This window comes from Mesoplodon mirus, assembly GCF_964341445.2.
Source record: "Mesoplodon mirus genome assembly, chromosome: 13".
NCBI classification, from domain to species: domain Eukaryota; kingdom Metazoa; phylum Chordata; class Mammalia; order Artiodactyla; family Ziphiidae; genus Mesoplodon; species Mesoplodon mirus.
In genome coordinates this window covers 37,832,475-37,857,645 of record NC_138989.1, presented here as the reverse complement: position 1 = coordinate 37,857,645, position 25,171 = coordinate 37,832,475, and the positions used below count along the sequence as shown (strand labels likewise).

The 25,171-nt window shown below is 37.3% G+C and overlaps 1 protein-coding gene and 1 pseudogene across 2 annotated transcripts in view; one reads left to right on the top strand and one right to left on the bottom strand.

The window, feature by feature from the left end:
- Positions 1-381: 381 nt before the first annotated feature.
- USP14 (ubiquitin specific peptidase 14) overlaps positions 382-25,171 on the top strand; it is a 45,668-nt gene continuing 20,878 nt past the window's right edge. Inside the window, exons 1-5 of the mRNA XM_082640423.1 lie at positions 382-515; positions 5,154-5,299; positions 7,419-7,451; positions 14,450-14,554; positions 15,287-15,390. Of these exons, the coding sequence (XP_082496549.1) occupies positions 500-515; positions 5,154-5,299; positions 7,419-7,451; positions 14,450-14,554; positions 15,287-15,390 (404 nt within the window). The 5' untranslated portion in view covers positions 382-499. The remainder of the gene's footprint in view (positions 516-5,153; positions 5,300-7,418; positions 7,452-14,449; positions 14,555-15,286; positions 15,391-25,171) is intronic.
- On the bottom strand, positions 15,398-24,744 carry LOC309815154 (prefoldin subunit 4-like; annotated as a pseudogene). Its single transcript has 2 exons — positions 24,709-24,744; positions 15,398-16,519 (listed from the first exon to the last, which is right to left on the bottom strand). The product of its transcript is annotated as a prefoldin subunit 4-like (transcript).

Here is a 25,171-nt window from a genome sequence, read left to right as displayed (position 1 = left end):
AGCCTACATTAACAGAGAGAATAAAGCCCCAGCTCGTACTGCCCCACTGTTTGGAAACAGTGGTGAACGACCTCCTAAAAGGCTGCCGCTGGGACACTAGGTTCCCACTATGTCTGCAGCCGGGCGGGGCGGGGCGGGGCGGGGCGAGGCTGGGAGCCGGTGGGCGCAGACGGGGTGCAGTGCGCAAGCGCGCACCTGTGAGGCGCAGGGGCCCCGGGCGCCCCGCCTCTCCCGGCCGCTCCCACCTCCCTTGTCTCTCCACCCGCAGGCCCCGCCTCGCCTCCTCCCGACAGTCGCCCCGTGGCTCGGGCGGCGGACGGCGTGTTGCTGCGTCATCGCCAGTGGCCGGTTTGAATGAGGCTCTCGTCGCACCGTGTCTGCCGCCAGCACCGCGCCTCCGCCTCGCCCGCCGCCACAGCTTCTTCACGGCCCTTTCCTTTCGCCGCCCTTGCCAGGCCCAGCCTTCCTGTGCCGCCGCAGCCTCCTAGCGCGCCCTGCCATGCCGCTCTACTCCGGTGAGCGCCCTCCTCGTCCCGTGCTCCACAGTCCCGCCCGGGGCTAGGCCTCTGTGTAGGCCTGGCCTGCAGGGCGGGCGCCCTGCTGAGCACGGGGCGGGGATTCCGCGGCGTAGAGGGGACCCTGGCCCCTTTCTCTCTCCCTGCGAGTTCCGGGCCCTGCTACGCGAGGGAGCCGTGCCCCTCCTGGGCCGCCGGGTGGGTGGGGTGGGAGCCGGAGGGGAGGTGGGGAAGCAGCGAGCGTCCGCCCCTCCGAGTGATGACTTTGCAGAATAGTTCTGTCTCTGCCCTCGGGTGCGGGGTAGGGTGAGGTTGTGTCCTGGGGCAGCAGGGACCAGGCTGGAGGTGCAGTGGCATTTCCTGGGCCTCTTCAGTGGTAGCTGTAGCCGTGGAAGGGAGCGGCCAGGAGGGAAGCCTCGGTAACGGAGTGATGGAGGGACCAGGGATGTGAGGTTAAGCCTTCCTTCCTTCGTCGTTCTGGGGGTTTCCCTCCATAGTCTCCCTTCGCTTACCCCTTGGTGCCACCACCCCGTTTGTACCAATTTCAGTTTTATCCCGAGGCAGATTGCGAGCTTTTTGCTTCATTTTCATTTCATCAAACACTGTTTTGTGTTTCTGTGTCCGAAGCACAGTGGTAGCTTTGAGAGGTAAAGGAATACAAATGTCCGCGGGTATCATTTCCTTTTGATTGGCGTTTGACAGGGTTTTTTTTGCGTGATGGCATTCCAAGGTGTTGGCCAGGGATCATGTTTTTACTGAGTTAATGGACCTTGCTGTCTCCTAGTGTAATTCAAAATGGCCCCTAAAGTGTATGTGGTGGCTCCAGTTGGCTATGGATGTGTGATTCATTGGCCATCCTTGACACTCTATCATAATTCCTTTATTGAAGGTTCAGCGTTTTCAAAGAATGACATCAAACAAAAGAATAATGTTTAAACTTGACATGGATTCTTGATGTTCTAGAATCTTGAATGCTTTAATAATGATTTTTTGTTTGTTTTTTGGTGAAGTATAAAAGAATAGCTTTATTGCTTTGCCAGGCCACAGCAGGCTAATGCCCTCAAAACTGTGTGTCCCCAAATGCTTTAATAATGATTGCTCAACCTCTTTTTCTAAGGCCACAACAATGGAACAGTAGAATGGTACTTGAAATCTTATGTTTATGCAATATAGAATTTAAGTGGCATTAATTAAGTAATGGCGGTAAATACCTGTGTATGCGAATACTTAACCACACACAGGTAGTTTGTTCCCCTCAAAAAATGCCTGTACTCACCAAACTTTCTATCTTAGAAATTGAGGTCCATCTTAAATATTTAATCAGATCTTTTCCTCATTTCCAAAATGAGGGAATTGAAGTAGATTTCGAAGGTTTCTTCCTTTGACATCTCCATATTGAGAATCTGTATTTTCAGATTCTGCAAAAAGCCCTATATTAAAACAAGGACATCTTAAGTACTGTCATAAGTTTTGATAGAAAATTAAACGTCCAGACACTTATGTGTTTAAGCGCTGTAAAAATTAGCGAACACTTTTTTGTCTGGTACAAAGCTAATGTTTTTTATACATGTTGCTTTGTTTTAATTTTCAACATAGTCCCGTGGTACTAGTATAATTCTCCTTTATGGCAGCGGTCCTCAACCTTTTTGGCACCAGAGACCAGTCGTGGAAGACAGTTTTTCCACAGTCCCGGGGGGGGGGGGGTTGGGGGGAATGGTTTCGGGATGATTCAAGCACATTACATTTATTGTGCACTTTATTTCTATTATTACTACATTGTAATATATAATGAAATAATTATACAACTCACCATAATGCACAATCATTGGGAGCCCTGAGCATGTTTTCACTTCCCACTCACTGATAGGGTTTTGATATGAGTCTGCAAGCAATTGATTTATTATGGTCTCTGTGCAGTCAGATCTGTCTGCTAATGATAATCTGTATTTGCAGCCGCTCCCCAGCGCTAGCATCACTGCCTCAGCTCCACCTCAGATCACCAGGCATTAGATTCTCATAAGGAGCAAGCAACCTAGATCCCTGCTTGCGCAGTTCACTGTAGGGTTCGTGCTCCAATGAGAATCTAATGCTGCTGATGATCTAACAGGAGGCGGAGCTCAGGCGGTAACGCAAGCCATGGGGAGCGGCCGTAAATACAGATGAAGCTTCTTTCCCTCACCTGCTGCTCACCTCCTGCTGTGCGGCCCAGTTCCTAACAGGCCATGGTCTGGTATGGTCCGTGGCCCCGGGGTTGGGAACCCCTGGTTTATGGGTAAGCAAAAAGTTTAACTTGCCCATGGTGACACAGCTAAATAAATTTCAGATAGATTCGTCTTCATTATTTCTAATACTGTTTTGATTTAGTCCTCTCTCTTTTGTTTGTACTATTGTTATATGTTTCTGGTTTGTCTCAATGATTGTAGTCGTTCCCCCTTCAAACCAATATTTTCTCTGCTGCTGCTAGAGTGTTCTAATGTTCAAACCAGACCAAAGTAGCCTTTATGAAAACCCTTCAGGGGCTGCACATACTGTACAACCTGAAACCTGTATGTTTTAACGTGACTTATGTTATCTTCCCTGACTTGATCTTTGGTCAGTTTCTTCTTTTTCAGCTGCTTCCCCTTCACCCTGGGAATTACTTGTATCTCAGAGGACACCATGCTGCTTTATGCTTTTGAGTGTCTTTTCCAGGAATGCTTTTATTCTTATTCTCTGGCTAACACCTGATTTTTTCCTTTGAGACTCAAAGTTGATAGTGGTAACTCACAGTTAACACTTTCTCCAGAGAATCCTTCCTCCCTCATGAAGCATTCCACTGTGTTCCTCTAGCATTTGTAATATTTATATTGTATTGTTAATTATTTTAACCTTTTTCCTCTCTCCTTTATTAAACTGTGAGTTCGCAGAGAGTCTCCCCAATCCTTGTTACTGGGCTTATCATTGAATGAACGCTAACACGTTAATTGAACTAGTGAAAGAATAGGGATTTGGAGTCAGGGTCACTTTTTTATATTCTGATTTTAGTAATCAGAGAAATTAGACAACTATTAATTATGGGATTCTCATTTTGCGTAGGTATAAATTTTTCAGTGGAAAAAACTATGTACATCCTTGAATGAGTGAGTTTGTTTGTTTGTTTATTTATTTATTTTTGGCTGTGCTGTATGGCTTGTGGGATCTTAGTTCCCTGACCAGGGATTGAAACCAGGCCCTGGGCAGTGAAAGCATGGAGTCCTAACCACTGGACCACTAGGGAATTCCCTAGTTTATTTATGTTAACATATTTCAAAAGTTAGCTATTTTATGAGATTGAAATTTTTTATTGTGGTAAAATATATGTAACATAAAGTGTAGTTTTAAACATTTTAAGTGCACAGTTTTTAACATTGAGTACATTCACATCGCTGTGCAGCCGTCATCACCACCCACCTCTGGAAATTCTTCCCGTTCCTAAACTGAAACTCTGTACCCCTGTTTGCATTTCCCCCAGCCTCCTGGCAACCCCCATTCTTCTTTCTGTCTCTAGGAATTTGACCACTCACATAAGTAGAATCATACAGTATTTGTCCTTTTGTGACTGGCTTATGTCACTTAGCATAATGTCTCCAAGGTTCATCCATGTGGTAGAATGTGTCAGAATTTCATTATTTTTTTAAGGCTGATTAATATCCATTGCGTGTGTATACCACTGTTGATGGGCACGTGGGTTGCTCCCATTTCTAGGCTATTGTGAAATAATGCTGCTAGGAACATGAGTATACAAATATCAGTTTGATTCCCTGGTTGCCATACTTTTGGGTATATACCTAGAAATGGAATTGCTGGATCACATAGTAGTAATTCTATGCCTGATTTTTGAGGAACCACCATACGTTCTGTCACAGTGGTGGTACCATTTTTATATTCCCAGAGCAATGCACAAGCGTTCCAGTTTCCCCACATCCCTGCCAACACTTGTTATTTTCTGTGGTTTTGTTGTTGTAGCCATCTGAATGGCTGTGAAGTAGGATTTCTATAATTTTTAATGATTTAGCTATATTTTTGGATTCTTCTTAATATTTGACCACCTCTTGCTCAGGAGGCAGACCTTTCAGTTCTTCCACACCTTTCTTCCTATAATCCAGGATCTATATTCCTTAACCTGTTTTCAGTGTGCTTTATTTTCCCAAGAATATTTTTTCTTTTCAAAATATTCTAGCCTTTTTTTCCCCTCTCTACTTCAGCAGTATGTAATATTCAACTGATTTTAATGATTGTTTAAATAAACACATTCTGAAGTCTGTGAACTTAATTCTGGGAAGTGTTTCAGTGTGGTCATATTTTGCAGATATTATTGGAGTAGGATTCAGAAGCCCTGAATATTTACTGACTAGTTTTGTGACATTAATCAATCAGCTTCTTTTAAGTCTCAATTTCCTTATTTATCAAATGAGAAGTTGGATTAGATCCGGTTAAATTTTATCCAAGATCTATTGCATTCACTTCACTCCTGATTTGGTAGGCATTAGGTGTGTAAAAAGATTAATGACATAGTTTGGCTTTTAAGAACTAGCCTAATAGTTCCCTAAGGATCTTCTAAATCTTAAGTCTTGTTATTTTGTAAAAAAAAAAAAAAAAAAAATTATGGTTTGTTCGCAGTTACTGTGAAATGGGGAAAGGAGAAATTTGAAGGTGTAGAACTGAATACTGATGAACCGCCGATGGTGTTCAAGGCTCAGCTTTTTGCACTGACTGGAGTCCAGCCGGCCAGACAGAAGGTTATGGTGAAAGGAGGAACATTGAAGGTAAAATTTAGTCCAGATTTTCATTATGTACTAGTGAAAATAACTAGCACCAGAAAATGTAGCATTTAAGGTATTTTTTATTTGGTGAGAGTGTATAGTCTGTGGTATTAAATTCTTATTCATGTTAGTTTAAGGAAGGAACATTGTAGCCATTTCAAAACACTATATTATAAAGCATCATTAAAATTTTTATTTTAAAATGCATTTTATCAATGATTATCTCTGGGGGTCAGGGGACTGGGGCACTTTCCATTTATCTGTGTTTGAATTTTTTTCTTATGAGTGTGTGTTAAAAGTATTTCATTTTGTATAGACTAAAAAAGTCTATGTGTATTTCCTTAGTAATTTTCAGTTATGGGGTTAGAAATTTTATCTCTGTTAAAACTATGGAACAGTATGGTAAATTTATTTTTTAAAGGCTACTACACAATGTGTTTTTGTATATACATACGAATGTACCAAATTTACTAAGGCCCTGGTTCTGGAATACTGGAAAACTGTTAATTTTTCCTTTGGCCTTTCTTGCATCCTACCATTAAAAAGAGCCCCTTTCTCTTAGAAGTAATCACTATCTAACACCTGCCTGGAGATAGGAGGAAAGAAATTTTTGTTTAAAAGAGAGGGAATTTAAGTTTTCCATTAGTTCCCTTGGAATGATCACATTGATTACAGTTAAGAGTCCAAGCTTACCAGTATCATTGATGAAGGGCCACAGAAAAGATGTGAAGGTATTTTCTTTATTATTGTTTGTAATACTATATAAGTGTAGTTTTTAAAATACACTTTCTTCAAGAGTTAGATGTGAAATGCTAAAGAGCTCTAATTAACTTTAGAGATAAGGATTGGCTATCCTTGTTAGCTGGGCCGTAAAACAGATATTGGTGAAGAAACATTGTTTCCCCTCAAGTTGCAGTATGAGCTTTTGGTCATTAGTGAACTTGGTAACGTAATTTGTGCTGAGCTGTGTACTGGTGGTATACTGTGGAGGATTACAGAAAAATGCTAATTAAATGAAACTATGACTAATAGCTACCACTTACTGAATACTTATTCTGTGCCAGGCTTTTGTTTTCTTTAATTTTCAACTGTATGTATATTAAAAATGAGGAAAGTAAATGTATTTTACATATTTTACTGAGCATCAGAGAGGCTTAAGTAACATACAGTAAGGCACCAAAAGAACATATGATTTACAAGTCAAGCAGATCTGGGTTCATTTCCCAACTTTGTGTGACCTTGGATAAGTAGGAGGAGGCATTATTTGAGGAGACATTTATGGTTATCATTCCTTATGATTAGCAGTAATAGCCCTTAAACTGAGAAGGGCATTTAGAAACTTACTGTTCTACTTTGAAGCAGGATGCCCAAAAAGAAATAGTGGCACCACCAAAGGGAGGTGTATTGAGTGCCTGGTACCTTCGGTAAAAAGGAAGGAGTGATATGGAACTGACTATCCTCTGAAGGGAAGGGCTTTTAGCTGCCAAAATATCTGTGGACCAATCGTGGCATTTCAAAAAAAACTTGATTTAAATTGAACATACTGAAGTCAAAGTATTTGTTAATTGATTCATAGATGTGAAATGTAGGACTTGAGAAACATTTGTGGACGCAGCAAATACTATTAAGGGTTAGTTTGCCTTGGGTAGTCTTGTTTACTCTCCTGATACAATTTTTAGTAGCACTTTCATTCTCAAGAGTCTCTTGATTTGGGTGATTAATTATATAATCACCCTAATTATGTAGACCTTATTTCATTTCTGAAGTTATTCTTTATTCTTGTCAAACATATGCTAGTTATTAGCTCTGCTGGTTCCAAATATGCAAAAAATTAGCATCTGTCATTTGTCATCAGTCAAGTGTTTAAGTACTTTTGGTGCTGCCAAGTTTACTGTCTTTTAGATTGTATCTTACGTAGTTTGAACAATTGTTAGACTCACTAGTTTTAGGACTGCATTTGTTTTTTGTTTTTTAAAAAATACTTTTGATTATAGTAATTTTAAGTAAAATCTGCATATAGACAATTTCTATTTTGAAGTAGAAATCTAAAATTAGTTGATTTTTAGATTATGTTTGGATTATATGGGGGTGGTTAAATGTTTATTATTTGTCTTTAAAACAGGATGATGATTGGGGAAACATCAAAATAAAAAATGTAAGTATTATCTTAAGAACACTAGTTATAATGCAGTTCCCTAATTATTACACAAAATGTATTCCAAAGGCCTTTTTTCCTGTCTGTATATCCAGTTGTTCCAGCACTACCTGTTGAAAATATTTTCCTTTTCTCGTTGATTTAATTCAGAGTCTTTCTTGAAAATCAGTTTTTGGTCTATTTTTGGACTCTTGTTTCATTGATATATTTGATTAACCTTATACTAGTACCACATGGTCTTGATTACCAAAGCTTTATAATAAGTCTTGAAATAAGATAATGTAAGTTCTCCAACTTTTTCTGTTTCCTCACGAATATTTTAACTCCTTTGCATTTCCTTGTAATTTTAGAATTAGTCAACTCCTGCAAATGGACTCCTGGAATTTTGTTTAGGTTGCATTGAATCTGTAGTTCAGTTTGGGGAGAATGAACATCTTAAAGGTATTGAGTACTGAAATCCTTAAATAAGGTGTACTTCTCCATTTCTCTTAGCTCAGTTTTATAATTTTTCACTATAGAGAGCTTGCACGGTTTTTGTTAGATTCTGGAACTTAACATTTCTTGGCTATTTAATGATACTTTAAAAAAATTTGTTTTCCAGTATTCATGGCTAGATTATAAAAATACAGTTTATTTTTAACCTGTGACCTTGCCAAATTCACTTTCTAGTTCCAGTAGTTTTTTTGTAGATTCCATTGGGTTTTCTATGTACGTAAGCATGCTCTTTGCAAATAGAGGCAGTTTTACTTTTCCCTTTCCAGTCTTTATGGCTGCTATTTCTTTTTTTGCCTTATTTTACTGGCTAGGACTTCTAATACAGTGTTGAATAGAAAGTGGTGGGAGCGGACATCTTTGTCATTTCCTAGTTCACTAAGACCTTTTAAGTTATGAATGGCTGTTGAATTTTAAGTGCTTTTCTGCTTCTTATTAAAAGGATCATATGATTTTTCTCTTTTATTCTGGTAATCTGGCTAGTCTCATTGATTTTTAACTATTAAACCTTGCATTTTTGGCATGTGCAGTTCTCAGATTTCTTGGTCTTTGTGACCTCTTTACACTCTCAGAAATTTTTGACCCCAAAGAATTTCATATATATGGGTTACGTTGATATTTATTGTATTAGAAATTAAGGCTGAGAAATTAAACATATTATTCATTTAAAAGTAGCAATAGCAAACCCATTACCTTCTTTTTTTTTGAATTATTTTATTTATTTATTTTTGGCTGTGTTGGGTCTTCGTTGCTGGGTGCGGGCTTTCTCTAGTTGCGGTGAGCAGAGGCTACTCTTTGTTGCGGTGCGCGGGCTTCTCATTGTGGTGGCTTCTCTTGTTGCGGAGCACAGGCTCTAGGCACGTGGGCTTCAGTAGTCGTGGCTCACAGGCTCTAGAGCACAGGCTCAGTAGTTGTGACGCACGGGCTTAGTTGCTCTGCTGCCTGTGGGATCTTCCCGGAACAGGGCTCGAACCCATGTCCCCTGCATTGGCAGGCGGATTCTTAACCACCGCGCCACCAGGGAAGCCCTATCTACTTCTTTTGTCAAGCGTGTCGTAATCTCCAACTATTATTGTGGATTTGATTATATCTCCTTTCAGTTGTATCAGTTTTGTTTTGTGTATTTTAAAGTTCTGTTATTAGGTGCATGCATATATAGGATCGTTAAATCTTGATGAATTGACCTTTCATCACAAGGAACTGTTCCTCTTTATCCTTGGTAATATTCTTTGCTCTCAGTTTTACTTTGATTTTAATAAAGCTACGCCATATTTCTTTTAATTATTGTTTGCATTTCATGTATTTTCCCATCCTTTTGCTTTTAATACATCTGTGTCTTTGTTTAAAATGGATTTTCTTAGGTTAGCATATACTTGGGTCTTGCTTTTTTATCCAGTCTTACAATCTCTACTTTGTAATTGGAACCTTTAGACCACTAATGTTCAATGTTATTATCCACATGTTTGGGTTTAATTTACCATCTTGCTGTTTGTTTTCTGTCTCATTTGTTCTTTTGCTGCCTTCTTGTCGATTATTTTTAATTTTGTGTTTATCTCTGCTTTGCTTTATCTCTGTTTTGTTATTTATGCTTTTATAATAAGTTTTCTGAGAAAATTCACTGACTATGAAATTCAGCACTCTAAAATGTTCATTTCAGTGTGTTCTGCTATATACATAGAGTTGTGCAACCATCAACACTGTCTAGTTTTAAAGCATATCATTATCCAAAAAGAAACCCTGTGTTCATTAACAGTCATTTTCCATTCTCCCTTCCATCCCCAGAGTTTTAATGATTTCTCTAGGGTAGCAGTTCTCTGAGTGTATCCCGGGAACTCCAGGCAGTACCCAGGACTCTTTCAAGGGATCCTTGAGATCAAAACTGTTTTCATATTTAAAAAACGTATTTTCATGTTGACATTAAGATTTTATTTGCCTTTTCTATTGTTGATTATGTATGTACAGTAATTTTTCAGAGGTTGTGGGACATGTGATACTGCAGCAGATTGAATACAGAAACAAATATGAAAATCCACTGTTTTCTCTTAAGCCAAACATTAAAGACATTTGAAAAAATGTAAAACAATATCAGTCTTCACTAGTTTTGTTTTGAGAATATAATTATCTTTCATAAAAATGTTAATTACCTTAACATTAAGTGGGTTTATTGTTTTTGAATGAATATTATTAAAATTTCTCAGTTTTAATTTCTAATACGGTAAGTATTCATGGCTAAGACCTACATAACAGAAGTTCTCAATTTTTAAAAATGTGAAACAGGAACTCTAAGCCAAATCTGGCCTGCAGCCTGTTTTTGTAAGGCGTGCAAGTTAGGAATGATATTTATATTTTTATTTTTAAAGGGGTGGGGTTGAAAACAACAAAGAATATGCAACAAAGATGGTATGTGGCCCAGAAATTCTAAAATATTTATTATATGGCCTTTAATAGGAAAAGTTTGCCAACTGTTGGTATAAAGGGTCCTATGATGATGTTTGATGTTTCTGAATTGCTGTTGTAGAGTTTATGTTATGTATCTATAACGAGTGATTTCAGGCATAGTATAAGACTATTACAACAGTGTATTTCCATTTCCCTGCTTTGTGCTGTTGTCAGACATAGATATAGTTTACTTCTACCTGTTAGAAACTCCATACTACATTGCTATTATTTTTACTTTCTACATTGCTACTTTTGCTTTAAATAGTCATTTATCCTTTAAAGAGATTAAAAAAGGTAGAAAACCCATATTTACCATTTCTGGTGCTCTTCCTTTGGATCCAGATCCAAATTGCCATCTGATACCATTTTCTTCTGCCTGAAGAACTTCCTTTTTACATTTTCTGCAGAGCCTATCTATGCGTTTCCTCTGCTTTTGTTTTTCTGAAAAGCTCTTGGTTTCATTTCATTTTTGAAAAACATTTTTGATTGGTATTAAATTCTAGATTAACATTCTTTCAATACTTGAAAGGTGTCTTCTCATTTGTACAGTTGCTGTCATTCTTATCATTGTTCCTCTGCATGTAATGTGTCCTTTTTTCCCTGGGTGCTTTTGAGATTTTTCTCATTATTGGTTTTCAGCAGTTTGTTTTGGTCAGGTTTTCTTTATGTTTATTCTGCTTAAACCTCTTGGATCTGTGTGTTTATAGTTTTTATTAAATTTAGAAAATCTTTAGCTATTTCTTTAGATATTTTTCTGTCTATCCTTCTCTTTCCTCTTTTTTGAGACTACAGTTACACATACATATAGCGTAGTTTTGCCCATTGTAGAATTTTGGTCCCTTTTTTACAGGTGTTTTACAGGTTTTTAACAGATGTTCATCAGATTGAGGAAAGTTCTCTTCTATTTCTAGTTTGCTGAGAGTTATGCATGGGAGTTGAGTTTTGGCAAATACTTTTTCTATATATATTGAAATGATTTTTCTTTTTAAATCCTTTAATCTCGATGTGATGAACTACACTGCTTTTTTCGAAATAGTAAACCACTTATATATTTTCCTTTTTATATAATGTGGATTCTGTTGGTAGTACTTTGTTAAGTATTTTTGTGTCTCTTTTTGTGAGAGAGATGGTTTGTAGTTTTCTTGAACTGTCTTTATTTGATTTTTGCTATCAGTGTAATGCTGACTGTATAAAATGAGTTATGAAGCATTCATACCTCTCCTCTTTTCTGAAAGAGTTTATACACACACACACACACACACACACACTAGTGTCTCATAGAATTCTCTAGTGAAGTTCTCTGGGCTTGGAGCTTTCTTGTTGGAAAGACTTTTTTAATTCAGAATTTAGAGTCTTTAATAAATGTAGGATTATTCAGATGTTATATTTTCTTTACACCGGTTTTGGTAGTGTCTTTTAAGGAATTGGTCTGTTTAGTTTAAATTGTTGGATTGATTGTCATACTACACTCTTACAGGATGTCCTACAGGTTCTAGAATCTGTAGTTCTGTCGTTCCACCCCTCCCCCAGCCCCCGTATTGGCAAATTGTGATTTCTTGCTTATTGTCTTTATCATCTAGGCAGAGGTTGTAAAGTTTCATTGATTTTTTTTCTCCCCAATCCAAAGAATTAACTTTTGCTTGTTCATTTATTATTTTATTGATTTCCCCTCTTTGCTTCATTTCCTCCTTTTACTTTGATTTTAATATATACTTCTGCTAGCTTCTTAAGGTGGAAGCATATTTAATTTAATTTTAAGCCTTTTTTGTTGACTTTCTACTTATCTCTATTGCCCATTTTTCTATTGTGCTTATATATAGCGATTTTTCTTTAAGTTTGTCCTTTAAAATTTTGATTGTGGTAATAGGCAAGTTTTTAAGATTTATATAGTTAGAGACTAGAGACATGAGTCCTTTCACCTTTTATGTCAATTTTAGAAAATCTTCCAAAAACAGTAAGATTTTTTAGAAAATAAACTTAAATGTTTTGTAATTATTTGTTTCATTTTATTTACGTTTAAATCTTCAGTTTGTAATTCATTTTGGGTGTGGCATGTCATGAGGTGGAGAACTCAGAGTATTTTTTTTCTAAATTATTGTCCTCAACATTCTTCATTTTGTAATCTATTTTCTTAATAATTTTAAAGATATTGTTTTTAGTCTTCTTTTTCAGAAATTTCTTAGCTATTGTCATGGGTATGAATTTGCTACATGAATGAAACATTTTGTAAAGTTTCAGAAAGGAGTTTAGTTAAATTTATATGATAGTTTGGAATCACATCTTTACATAATTTTTCTATTCCAGAAATCTTTCATGTCCTTCAGTTTCTTTAGGTGTTTTTTAATATCCCTAAGTAAAGCTTTATAGTTTTCTTATTAAAGTATTACATATTTCTTGTTATGTTTACTCTTAGATATTTGTTGGTATTCTTTCTTTTCCATTGTATTTTCTAACTGACTGTTGCTAGTATATTCCTCAGATATTTGGTTTTCCTGAGACAGTTGTCTTTTTTTTTTAATAAATGTATTTATTTTATTTATTTTATCTTTGGCTGTGTTGGGTTTTCGTTGCTGCGTGTGGGCTTTTCTGTAGTTGTGGTAAGTGGGGGCTACTCTTCGTTGTGGTGCGCGGGCTTCTCACTGCGGTGGCTTCTCGTTGCGGAGCACAGACTCTAGGCACACGGGCTTCATTAGTTGTGACACACGGGCTCAGTAGTTGTGGCTTACAGGCTCTAGAGCACAGGCTCAGTAGTTGTGGCACACAGTGTTGGTTGCTCCGGGGCATGTGGGATCTTCCCAGACTGGGGCTCGAATCCTTGACCCCTGCATTGGCAGGCAGATTCTTAACCACTGCGCCACCAGGGAAGCCCGACAGTTGTCTTTTAAAAAAGATTCTTAGTGATAGCTTAGTACTGCTTTGCTATTATCTTATAGAAAGTTTAAGTAAAAATAATAGGTGATAGAATGAAGATTGTTGGATTTGAACATAGGTATTCATAAGACTATGAGTTTGGTGACTTTATTAATTTACTAATTTTAATCTTTGTCTAGATATTTATATTTTATTGTCCTTTTAAAAAAAAAAAACTCTCCGTCTGGCCTTTTTTTTTCTTTTAAACCTCTCTACCCTCTGTCCTTGTCTCAGATGTTTGTGTCTTCCAGAAAGATATTGAATAAGATGTTCACATTTCAGGATTATGAGACTTAGGGTGACAGTGTCTCCATTGTTCTTCTATTGTATGGAATGGTGTATCTGTACCGAATATAAGTATTCCCTTAAGTTAATAATGTGTAGAATTATAAAATTAGATATTTTGAACTAATTTATATGTTTGGTTTGATATTTTCTAATAATGGAGATTTCAATGCTTTCAAAATATTTCTATTCAAATGTAAATAATGGTTACATTTCACAATAGACTTTCATAGAAAGAATCTTATCAGTGCTTAGTGTGTTATGGGGAGAAATGATGCCACTAAATATTAATGATCATTTGAAGAATTCTCTCCTTTCCAATATTGAAAACATTCTCAGCTTTCTTTGTGACCCTGTTTTTTCCATTAGCTTTATTGACGTATAGTATATAGAGAGTAAGATTCACCTACTTTAGTGTAAGAGTTTGATGGATTTGTTTAACTTTATACAGTCATGAAACCACCACCACAGTCAAGATAAAGAAGTTCCACTATTCTAAGAAGTTTCCTTATACCCCTTTTCAGATAAGCAGGTGACCTGTGGCCTGAGGCAGCCACCCTAGTACTTTTTTTTTTTTTTTTTTAACAGTTCAGTGATCTTTAATGTATTTACAGAGTTGTGTAACCTTCACCACAGTCTCATTTTGCAATATTTTCATCACCCCAGAAAGAAATGAGTTCCCATTTAAAGACACTCCCTATTCCCACCTTCAGTTCTAGCAACCACTAATCTACTTTGTGTCTCTCTAGATTTACCTTTTGTAGCAAATAGAAGCATGCAACATGTGTTTTTCTGTGTCTGGCTTTTCTTTCATTGCACATAAATGTGATCAACTTTTTAGCATTTTCATGAAATTAATTTTTTTTAAACAGGGAATGACTTTACTAATGATGGGGTCAGCAGATGCTCTTCCTGAGGAACCCTCAGCTAAAACCGTCTTCGTAGAAGACATGACAGAAGAACAGTTAGCATCTGCTGTAAGACATACCACATTTTATATATTTGATCACTACTTTTAAGAAATACAGTTAGTAAGATGCCTTTAAGAAAGCATCTACATGTTTTAAAGATTTAATCAATATTAAGATGTATGTTATTAGCAGTAAATAAAAGTTTTATCTTTGAAACTGGCTCAAGGAATCCTTTTTTAATTGAATAATTCATTATAAAGTCAGTGAATATCTGTAATAAATATGTGTCTGGCAGATAGTGCTATTTAAATGTTTACTATTATTTTATGGGAAAACAGGCTCAAAGAAGTTAAATAGTTTAAATGCTGGGATATTTAAATTCTTAAAACCTTCCATGTTGAAAATATACAATTTATCCTTAATTTAAATGCAGTGTTGGTTTAGAAACTGGTCAACACACACTTGTCAAATATTATTATTATTTTTACTACCCAGCATTTATATAGTACCATTCATTTTTTTGAAGTGTTTCTGTATATATTTTGTTACCCTCTTCCAGTGATAAACCTGCAGATGAGGCAGAACTGATATGATTGTTTTCTTATTATTTTTAAGAAGGGAATTAAAACAGGATGATTGTCCGTATGATGCAAGTAAAATTTTTTGTTAGGGAAATAAAACATTGTTAAGGTAGAATAAATTGGTATGAGTTGGTAAATTGTATTTGCTTCAATGTGTTTAGTGATTTATATATGCTGTATCGTCTTATAAAAATGATTTAATCCTTTTCCTTATCAGATGGAATTACCATGTGGATTGACAAACCTTGGTAACACTTGTTACATGAATGCTACAGTTCAGTGTATTCGTTCTGTACCTGAACTCAAAGATGCCCTTAAAAGGTAAGACAGAAGAGAGATTGTTTTATGTCTTTTTTGGGTAACGGAGGTTTGGATGAATAGTGTTGTTTTACGTATATATGTGTGTGTGTGTGTGTGTGTGTGTATACATATATATATATATTTAGCAGCTTTATCGTGATATAATCCATTTATCGTACAATTCACCCTTTTAACGTGTTCAATTAGATGGTCTTTATTATATTCATGAGGTTGTGCAACCATCACCACGATCTAATTTCAGAATATTCCCCTGCCCCCCCCAGAAGAAACCTCATACTCATTAGCAGTCACTCCTTATACCTTTCCCACCTCCAGCCCTAGGCAACCATTAATCTACTTTTTGTCTTACAGATTTGCCTATTCTGGACATTTCATATTAATGGGATCATACAGTACGTGGTCTTTTTGTTGACTGGCTTCTTTTACTTAGCATAATGTTTTCTAGGTTCATCCATGTTGTAGCATGATTCAATACTTCATTCCTTCGTATGGATGAATAATATTCCATTGTATGGATATACTATGTTTTGTTTATCCATTCATCAGTTGATGGACATTTGGATTGTTTCCACACTTTAGCTATTATGAATAATGCTGCTATGAACACTCAAGCACAAGTTTTTGTGCAGATGAGTTGTTTTCATTTCTCTTGATTATGAGTGGATTGCTTGGTCACATGGTAACCTGTGTTGAGCAACATTTTAAAAGTATTGTAAAATGTTTAGCTTTCTCCTGCTTCAAGGTTTATGTTGTTCTCCAATTTTGCATATAACTGAACTTCCACATCTGCTAACACCTGCTGAATTGATTCCACTCTGGATTCTAAGGTATCAGTTTCTTTTTGGAAATTTTTCTTTGCTTCTAACATTTCTTGATGTTTCTTCTTGAGAATGGCTAATGAAAACATCACTAATCTGATGAGATATCATTAAGCAGTTGTCATCTGCAAGTGTGATATCCTCACAAGCATCTCCTAAATTTCGGAGCTGTTTCTTTTATAATCCTGTTTCTTCCTTTAACTGTGTGATTCTACTTGTATTCTGTGCAAATTTATCTTTTGTTGATCTTCAGATGTAACATTGACATCTATGCAGTCATCTTCACGGTGGCTGCCATCTTGGGACTCTGTCTTTGATTAAATCAGCCATCCTAAGGGTGAAATGGTATCTCATTATGGCTCTCATTTGTATTTACCTAGTGACTAATGATGTTGAGCATCTTTTCATGTGCTTATTGGCCATTTGTATATCTTTGTAGAAATGTCTGATCAGCACATCCTTTTCCTATGCTTTAAATGGTTTGTCTTTTTATTATTCAGTTGTAAGTGTTCTTCATGTATTCTGGGTACAAGTCCTTTTTCAGGTAATTTGCGAATATTTTCTTCCATTTTTTTTTTTTTTTTTTTTTTTTTTTTTTTTTCTTTTTGCGGTATGCGGGCCTCTCACTGTTGTGGCCTCCCCCGTTGCGGAGCACAGGCTCCGGACGCGCAGGCCCAGCGGCCATGGCTCACGGGCCCAGCCGCTCCGCGGCACATGGGATCCTCCCAGACCGGGGCACGAACCCGCATCCCCTGCATCGGCAGGCGGACTCTCAACCACTTGCGCCACCAGGGAGGCCCTATTTTCTTCCATTTTGTGAGTTGTCTTTTCACTTTCTTGACCGCATTCTTGTAGCACAGAAATTTTAAATTTTGATGTAGTTGAATTTTTTTTTTCTTTTTTTTTGGTGTCATATGTAAGAAACCATTGCCTAATTTTTAGGTCATAAATTTTTTTTAAGAGTTATATAGTTTTAGCTCTTAAATTTAGGTCTATGATCCATGTTTAGGTGATTTTTTTGTATGGTGGGAGGTAGTTTTCCCCATTCTTTTGCATGCAGATGTCTAGTTCTTTCAGTACCATTTGTTGAGAAGACTAGTCTTTCCTGTTGAAGTGTCTTAGCACCTTTTTTGAAAATTAATTGACCATAATGTAGGTAATAATAAGTAAGATTGGATTCTCAATTAGAGTCTAGAAACACATATGTTGTATGTTTATCCTTATACCAGTGAGTAATGGTTTTTAAAAGAAATAGAACTTTGTTTTTATACTATTGTATTTACAAAAGTAAACAGTAAACAGTTATCCATGTTTTGAGAACATATCAAATAGTCTATAAACTGAGGGTCCCTTCTCTTCAGTGAGTATAAATGTGTAACTTTAAAAAATATGTCATTTAATTCTGACTAAATTTATTACATCTATTTTGATTCATACATTGCCAGTTATTAATATGTGGTGGAATTCTGAACTGCAGTTTGGATTCTTAGACAGCTTTATGAATGCTGTGTATTTTTTTCTCCCCTACTGGCTTATGAAATGCTTTGATAAAATTGAGCGGTAGAGAGGAGAGAGAAGGGACATGCAGAAACCTGAGAGTAACTGAAGGTTTTCTGAATTTTTCTGAAGTGAACACTTGTCAGGTATTTACATGAAGTTGCCTAGATTGCCACTAATATACTGCCAGTGCACAAGACAGAGCACCTGTCTTCAAGGTACCGACGGTCTGATGGAGGAAGACTACCAAGTAAACGGGTACTGTTTCAGAACAGCTTTGCTGGGAAATGTTAAAGTCATTTATTTTTCCTCAGAGATTCATAGTTATTTCCCCACTGTTTTAGGGTGCCCATGGTTACTGATGAGAGGTCTAATATCAATCTCTATTCTTAATCTTTTCTGTCAGTAACTTTTAGGGTTTTCTCTTTATTTTTGTTTTCAACGTTTTCCAACAGTCCTAAGGTGTGGGTTTTCTTTTATTTATCTCATTTAGCCCTCAGTGGGTGCTTTCAGTCTGAGGACTGTTGTCCTAAACTCTGGGACATTCTTAGCCATTATTTCTTCAGATATTGCTTCTCTTCTATTTTACCTTCCTCTTACATTCTAAATATTGGAGTTTTTGGATCTGTTGCTAATGTCTTTTTTTCCTTTGCACTTTTATTTTTATGTGCTGTGTTTTGGGAGAATGCCTCACTTCTGTTTTACATTTCACTGATTTGTATGTTAGCTTTGTTTCACAACTGCTCATTTATCGCAACTTCTTTTTTTTTTTTTTTTTTTTTGCGGTACGCGGGCCTCTCACTGTTGTGGCCTCTCCCGTTGTGGAGCACAGGCTCCGGACACGCAGGCTCAGAGGCCATGGCTCACGGGCCCAGCTGCTCTGCGGCATGTGGGATCTTCCCGGACCGGGGCATGAACCTGTGTCCCCTGCAACGGCAGGCAGACTCTCAACCACTGCACCACGAGGGAAGCCCACAACCTTCTTTTTAATAAAATCTCCCTTTCTTAACTTTTGGATATGATTCCTGCTTTTATTTCTCTGAGGCTCCAAAGTACTCTTATTTAAAGGTATTTTTCCTGTTTGGTCCTTTAACTTTGTTCTCTTTGGATATATAGATTGATCTTCATTTCTTTGAAGATGGTGTACTTATTATATGCAGTGCATTCTCTTGTGTCCCAAGTGCAAATTATCTGAATGAGTAGCTTGCTGGGGCAGCTCCCTGTCATAGAGAGTGGCTAGTTGGGACAGATATGCCTTATTTCCAAGACTTCCTCTTTACTTTTTTCATCTGGGATTCCTTATTATAGTCTCTACTTCAAGGAGAGCTCTCTTTCATGTTTTGGAGTTAACTTCTCTGAGTTTTATATAAGCAGGGAGATTTCATCTTGTTGCTTCCATTTTCTTGAAACCAAGTAAACTATTTTGAATTCTAAGTTGTTGCAAGAGGGTGGAAGCCCCTGTACTTACTAACTTAATCGATACAGAATGACGTGGATGGGGTTGTATGTCTTTGGGAAAATGACACTAACTGATAAAATAGGAATGAAAGAAAAGAGGACAATTCCATGAAAGATGCTTTACTGCTGGAGATGCTGAAGTTCATCCTTAAATGTATGGCAGGTTCTGGAGAGTGGGATGTATACCAATGAAGAGTAGAAGGAAAACGCATTCAAGAGAAACAGGCTGGATTAGCTGAAGAGAGGCAGTGAGGGCCAAGAGCAATACCTGCGGATAAAATCTGGTTTGCTTGATGCTGCCCAACAGTGGAACCTCATCTTAATATGGGAGTTCTAAATTTAGAAACTAAAGTGAAATGTGTATATAATAAAAATTACTTTTGAAAATTCTATAAGTTACTTGTAAAAGACAGTATCACATGACAATCTTTTTGTCTTATTGGAGACTGGCAAGCCAACTCTTAATAAGTACAAAATAGTCTTTTCATTAGCAATTACTAGACTGCTATTTTACTTTCATTTTCAAATTTGTAGAGGAATGATCTATTTTTGATAGAAAATACCGATAAAATTGGCTGGACCCAACTTTTTGGGGGGCATTTTGTTTATTTTTATAAATTTATTTATTTTTGGCTGTGTTGGGTCTTCATTGCTGCGCATGGGCTTTTCTCTAGTTGTGGCAAGCGGGAGCTACTCTTCATTGCGGTGCGCGGGCTTCTCATTGTGGTGGCTTCTCTTGCTGCAGAGCATGGACTCTAGGCCTGCAGGCTTCAGTAGTTGCAGCACATGGGCTCAGTAGCTGTGGCTCGCAGGCTCTACAGCGCAGGGTCAGTAGTTGTGGCGTATGGGCTTAGTTGCTCTGTGGCTTGTGGGATCCTCCTGGACCAGGGCTCGAACCCATGTCCCCTGCATTGGCAGGTGGATTCTCAACTGCGCCACCAGGGAAGCCCTTTCTGGGGCATTTTAAATGTCCATTTTCTGTGTCTTTTTGAGTCAGTTTTGGTAATTTATTTTTTCCTACAAATTTGTCCCTATGTCTTTAAACTATTTTAGCACATGAGTTACTCTGTTTTGGGATCTGTATTTTTTTCTCCATTTTTATTTCGTATTAGTTATTTTTTCTGTTTTGATTACCTTGCCAGAGGTTTGTGTATTTTTCACAGAATCAGCTATTAGATTTATTCACTCAGTTCTTTCAGTTGTCTGATTTGTTCTACTTTTGTTTGTATTAATGTTTTATTTCTGTTTTCCTTAGGCTTGTTTTATTATTATTTTTTTTTTTTTTTTTTTTTTTTTGTGGTACGTGGGCCTCTCACTGTTGTGGCCCCTCCCGTTGCGGAGCGCAGGCTCCGGACGCACAGGCTCAGCGGCCATGGCTCACGGGCCCAGCCGCTCCGCGGCATGTGGGATCTTCCCAGACCGGGGCACGAACCCGCGTCCCCTGCATCGGCAGGCGGATTCTCAACCACTGCGCCACCAGGGAAGCCCTGTTTTATTATTTTTTAAGTTGCATGCTTGGATCATTAATTTATTCTCGTGTAGGAATGAAAGTATTTAATTCTGAGGTTTTGCTTGTTTTCTATTCATTAGATGAGATTGCTCAGATGTTTTTTAAAAAATGTTATAAAAGGGACTTCCCTGGTGGTCCAGTGGGTAAAACTTTGTGCTCCCAATGCAGGGGGCCGGGTTTCGATCCCTGGTTGGGGAACTAGATCCCACATGCATGCCGCAATAAGAGTTTGCATGCTGCAATTAAGTAGTCCACTTGCCGCAACTAAGCAGCCCGCATGCCACAACTAAAGATCACGTACGCCACAACTAAGACCCGGCGCAGTCTGTATAAATAAATAAATAAATAGATAGATAGATAAATAGATAGATAAATAGATAAATAAATAAATATTTAAAAAATAAGTTATAAATTCTTATCTTTTCCTTTTGCCCCAGAGTTTTTTGTTTTCTGCTTTTTTTTATTGAAGTGTAGTTGATTTACAGTGTTGTGTTAATTACTGCTGTCCAGCCAAGGGATTTGGTTATACATATATATATTCTGTTTTTTTAATATTCTTTTCCATTATGGTTTATCACAGGATATTGAATATAGTTCTCTGTTCTCTATAGGACCTTGTTTTATCCATTCTGTATATAAAAGCTTACATCTGATAACCACAACCTCCTACTCCCTCCCTCCCCCAACCCCCGCCCCCTTGGCAACCACCACTCTGTTCTCTGTGTCTGTGATTCTGTTTCTGGGATAGGTTCATTTGTGTCATATTTTAGATTCCACATATAAGTGATATTATATGGTATTTGGCTTTCTCTTTCTGACTTACTTCACTTAGTATGATAATCTCTAGTTGTATCCATGTTGCTGCAAATGGCATTATTTCTTTCTTTTTTATGACTGAGTAGTGCTCCATTGTATGTATGTACCACATCTTCTTTATCCATTCAGCTGTCGATGAACATTTAGGTTGTTTCCATGTCTTGGCTGTTGTGAGCAGTGCTGCTATGAACATAGGGGTGCATGTATCTTTTTGAATTATAGTTTTGTCCAGATATATGTCCAGGAGTAGAATTGCTGGATCATATGGTAATTCTATTTTTAGTTTTCTGAGGAACATCCATACTGTTTTCCACAGTGGCTGCACCAGCTTACATTCCCACCAACTGTGTAAGGAGGGTTCCCTTTTCTCCATACCCTCTCCAGCATTTGTTATTTGTAGACTTTTTTTAAAGGTATTATTATTTTTTTTAAATTTATTATTATTATTTATTTATACTATTTATTTTTGGCTGCATCGGGTCTTAGTTGCAGCATGCAGGATCTTTGTTGCGGCATGCGGGCTCCTTAGTTGTGGCATCTGGACTTCCTAGTTGCTGCACGCAGGCTTCTTAGTTGCAGCATGTGGACTATTTAGTTGTGGCATGCATGTGGGATCTAGTTCCCCGATCAGGGATCGAACCCAGGCCTCCTGCATTGGGAGTATGCAGTCTTACCCACTGGACCACCAGGGAAGTCCCTGCCCATTTTTGGATTGGGTTGTTTGTTTTTTCGTTGTTGAGCTGTTATGAGCTGTTCATATATTTTGGAAATTAAGCCCTTGCCTATTGCATCATTTGCAAATATTTTCTCCTGTTGTCTTTTCATTTTGTTTATGATTTCCTTTGCTGTGCAAAACCAAAGTTTGCTTTTAATTATTGAATTATATAGAAACATATACAAATGAATTATCCCAGAGTGAACACATCCCTGTAACCGATGGGGATCAACAGAACTCTGTTAGCACTCCAAAAATCCCCTCCCCATCCCTTCCTATCCACTGCCCCCACCCTTCTTTGCAAAGTTGTTATACTCACCTGACTCTAATTTTGAGTAATTTTGCTTATTTTGAACTCTTCATGAACAGAAACGTACAGATTATGTTCATTTGAGTCAGGCTCATTATATTTGGCTTTTCCATGTTGTGTGTGTGTTCATTCACGTTCATGCTGTAGGGTAGCAGTCCCCAGCGTTTTGGCAACGGGGACTGGTTTCATGGAAGACAGTGTTTTCACGGACCGGGGTGGGGGGGGAATAGTTTCGGGATGATTCAGAGCATTACATTTATTGTGCACTTTATTTCTATTATTATTACATTGTAATATATAATGAAATAATTATACAACTCACCATAATGCAAAATCAGTGGGAGCCCTGAGCTGGTTTTCACTTGCCACTCACTGATAGGGTTTTGATATGAGTCTGCAAGCAATTGATTTATTATGGTCTCTGTGCAGTCAAACCTCTCTGCTAATGATAATCTGTATTTGCAGCCGCTCCCCAGTGCTAGCATCACTGCCTCAGCTCCACCTCAGATCATTAGGCATTAGATTCTCATAAGGAGCAAGCAACCTAGATCCCGCACATGTGCACTTCACAATAGAGTTTGCACTCCTATGAGAATCTAATGAGGCCGATGATCTGACAGGAAGCAGAGCTCAGGCAGTGACGTGAGAGATGGGGAGCGGCTGTAAATACAGATGAAGCTGCTTTCCCTCGCCCACTGCTCACCTCCTGCTGTGCGGCCGGGTTCCTAAGAGGCTACATACTAGTACCATTTAGTGTCCCGGGGGTTGGGGACCCCTGCTGTAGGGTACACCATTGTATGTATATACTACCAAGTAATTATTCATTTTTCTGTTAATGAATGTTTGGGTTGATCTGATCTATGACAATGTTGTGAATATTTCACAGATGATAGAAAAGTCAAGACATCCTCTTTTTGTAGGTGATAAAGTATAATAGGCATTAAGTTTATTAATTACATTCAGATTTTCTATATCATTATTTAATTTTTATTTATTTGCAAAGATTAGGAAAGGTACTCTATTGGTTCTTTTGTCTGAAAAACCTCTCAGTATTTTTATCTGTTAAAACTCATAGTACTCCTGTCAGTTCCTTCTTTTTTCTAGCAGTTTTTTCTTTGTAAAGTTCATTATGAATGTTTGGCTTATTGGATGGTTTTATCTTAATTAGGAATTATAAGTTTTCTTGGTATAATATTGAGAGTTTTAGGGGGATGGTATTAAATTAGCTATGATTTTTCTGTTCTCAGATAATTAAAAAAAGATTGATAATTCATTAATGCAGCTTTTGTCATAAACATAGAAATAGTTACATACTCATGTTACCCTGTAACTAGATGTAAATTCATAACAGCGGCAGTTATGTAATTACACACTTCAGTGATATTATGGGATGCATCTACTTTATGAGTACTTCGTTTTAACTTAAGAAGTGCCCTTTAAAAAGTTGCTAAACTGTCTGACAGGGAAACAATTATGATTTTTATTTTTTAAATGAACATATATAATTTAGACAACATGCATTATTGTATATTGAAAAATTAAGAATTTTTTAGTTGCAAGAGTTTGCAAAAGATCTAAACAAGTGAAAAAAAGAAAATTATTCCATTGAATATAATTTAACATAATATTTTCTGTGACCTCTTTCATTCACTTACATAAGCGCAGAGTTGTTTTTTTTTTCTTGGCTGCATTGAGTCTTCGTTGCTGCGCAGGCTTTCTCTAGTGGTGAGCGGGGGCTACTCTTCATTGCAGTACGTGGGCTTCTCATTGCAGTGGCTTGTTTTGTTGCAGAGCATGGGCTCAGTAGTCGCAGCGCAAGGCTCAGTAGTTGTGGCACATGGGCTTAGTTGCTCTGCAGCATGTGGGATCTTCCTGGACCAGGGATCGAATCCATGTCCCCTGAATTGGCAGGCAGATTCTTAACCACTGCACCACCAGGGAAGTCCCCTTTTTTTAAAAAAATTGGAATATAATTTACATCTAGTGAAATGTATGCATCTTATGTGTTTGGTGTGATCAGTTTGGACAAATGCAAATTCTCTGTAACTCATTTTACAATCAGATTTATAGAACATTTTCATCATCCCGGGAAGTTTTATTGTACCTTTTCCCAGTCAACTGCCCAGCTCCCCTAAGTAACCACTGATCTCATATTAGTTTTGTGGGATCTCTCCCATTGCCCAGTGTTTAATACCTGAATGATAATTTTTGATCCTTTGTCATAAAACATTGTATGAGTAACTACAGTGGTTTGAATATTTCCTTTGGGTGGCCAGTCCTTTGTAGTGCTATAAATAAACTGAGAATCATAAAAGTGAATTTAGAAATCATTTAATAGGAAACCTTCATTTTATAGGTGAGAAAACTGACTTGAAATTTAAGTGACTTATTTAGTGTTGTGTAGGAAGTTAGTGCTGAATGTAGATTTATTGATTTTGATTTAATGTTTTTGATCTAATGATCTTTTCTTCATTTCTGAAATTACATTTTATTTTCTTTGTAATAATGGACATTAAATATGTGCTTTTTAATTTTATTTTTTTAACATCTTTATTGGAGTGTAATTGCTTTACAATGTTGTGTTAGTTTCTGGTGTATAACAAAGTGAGTCAGCTATATGTACTTTTTTGTTTACACAATTTTTAGAAAATGTTGTA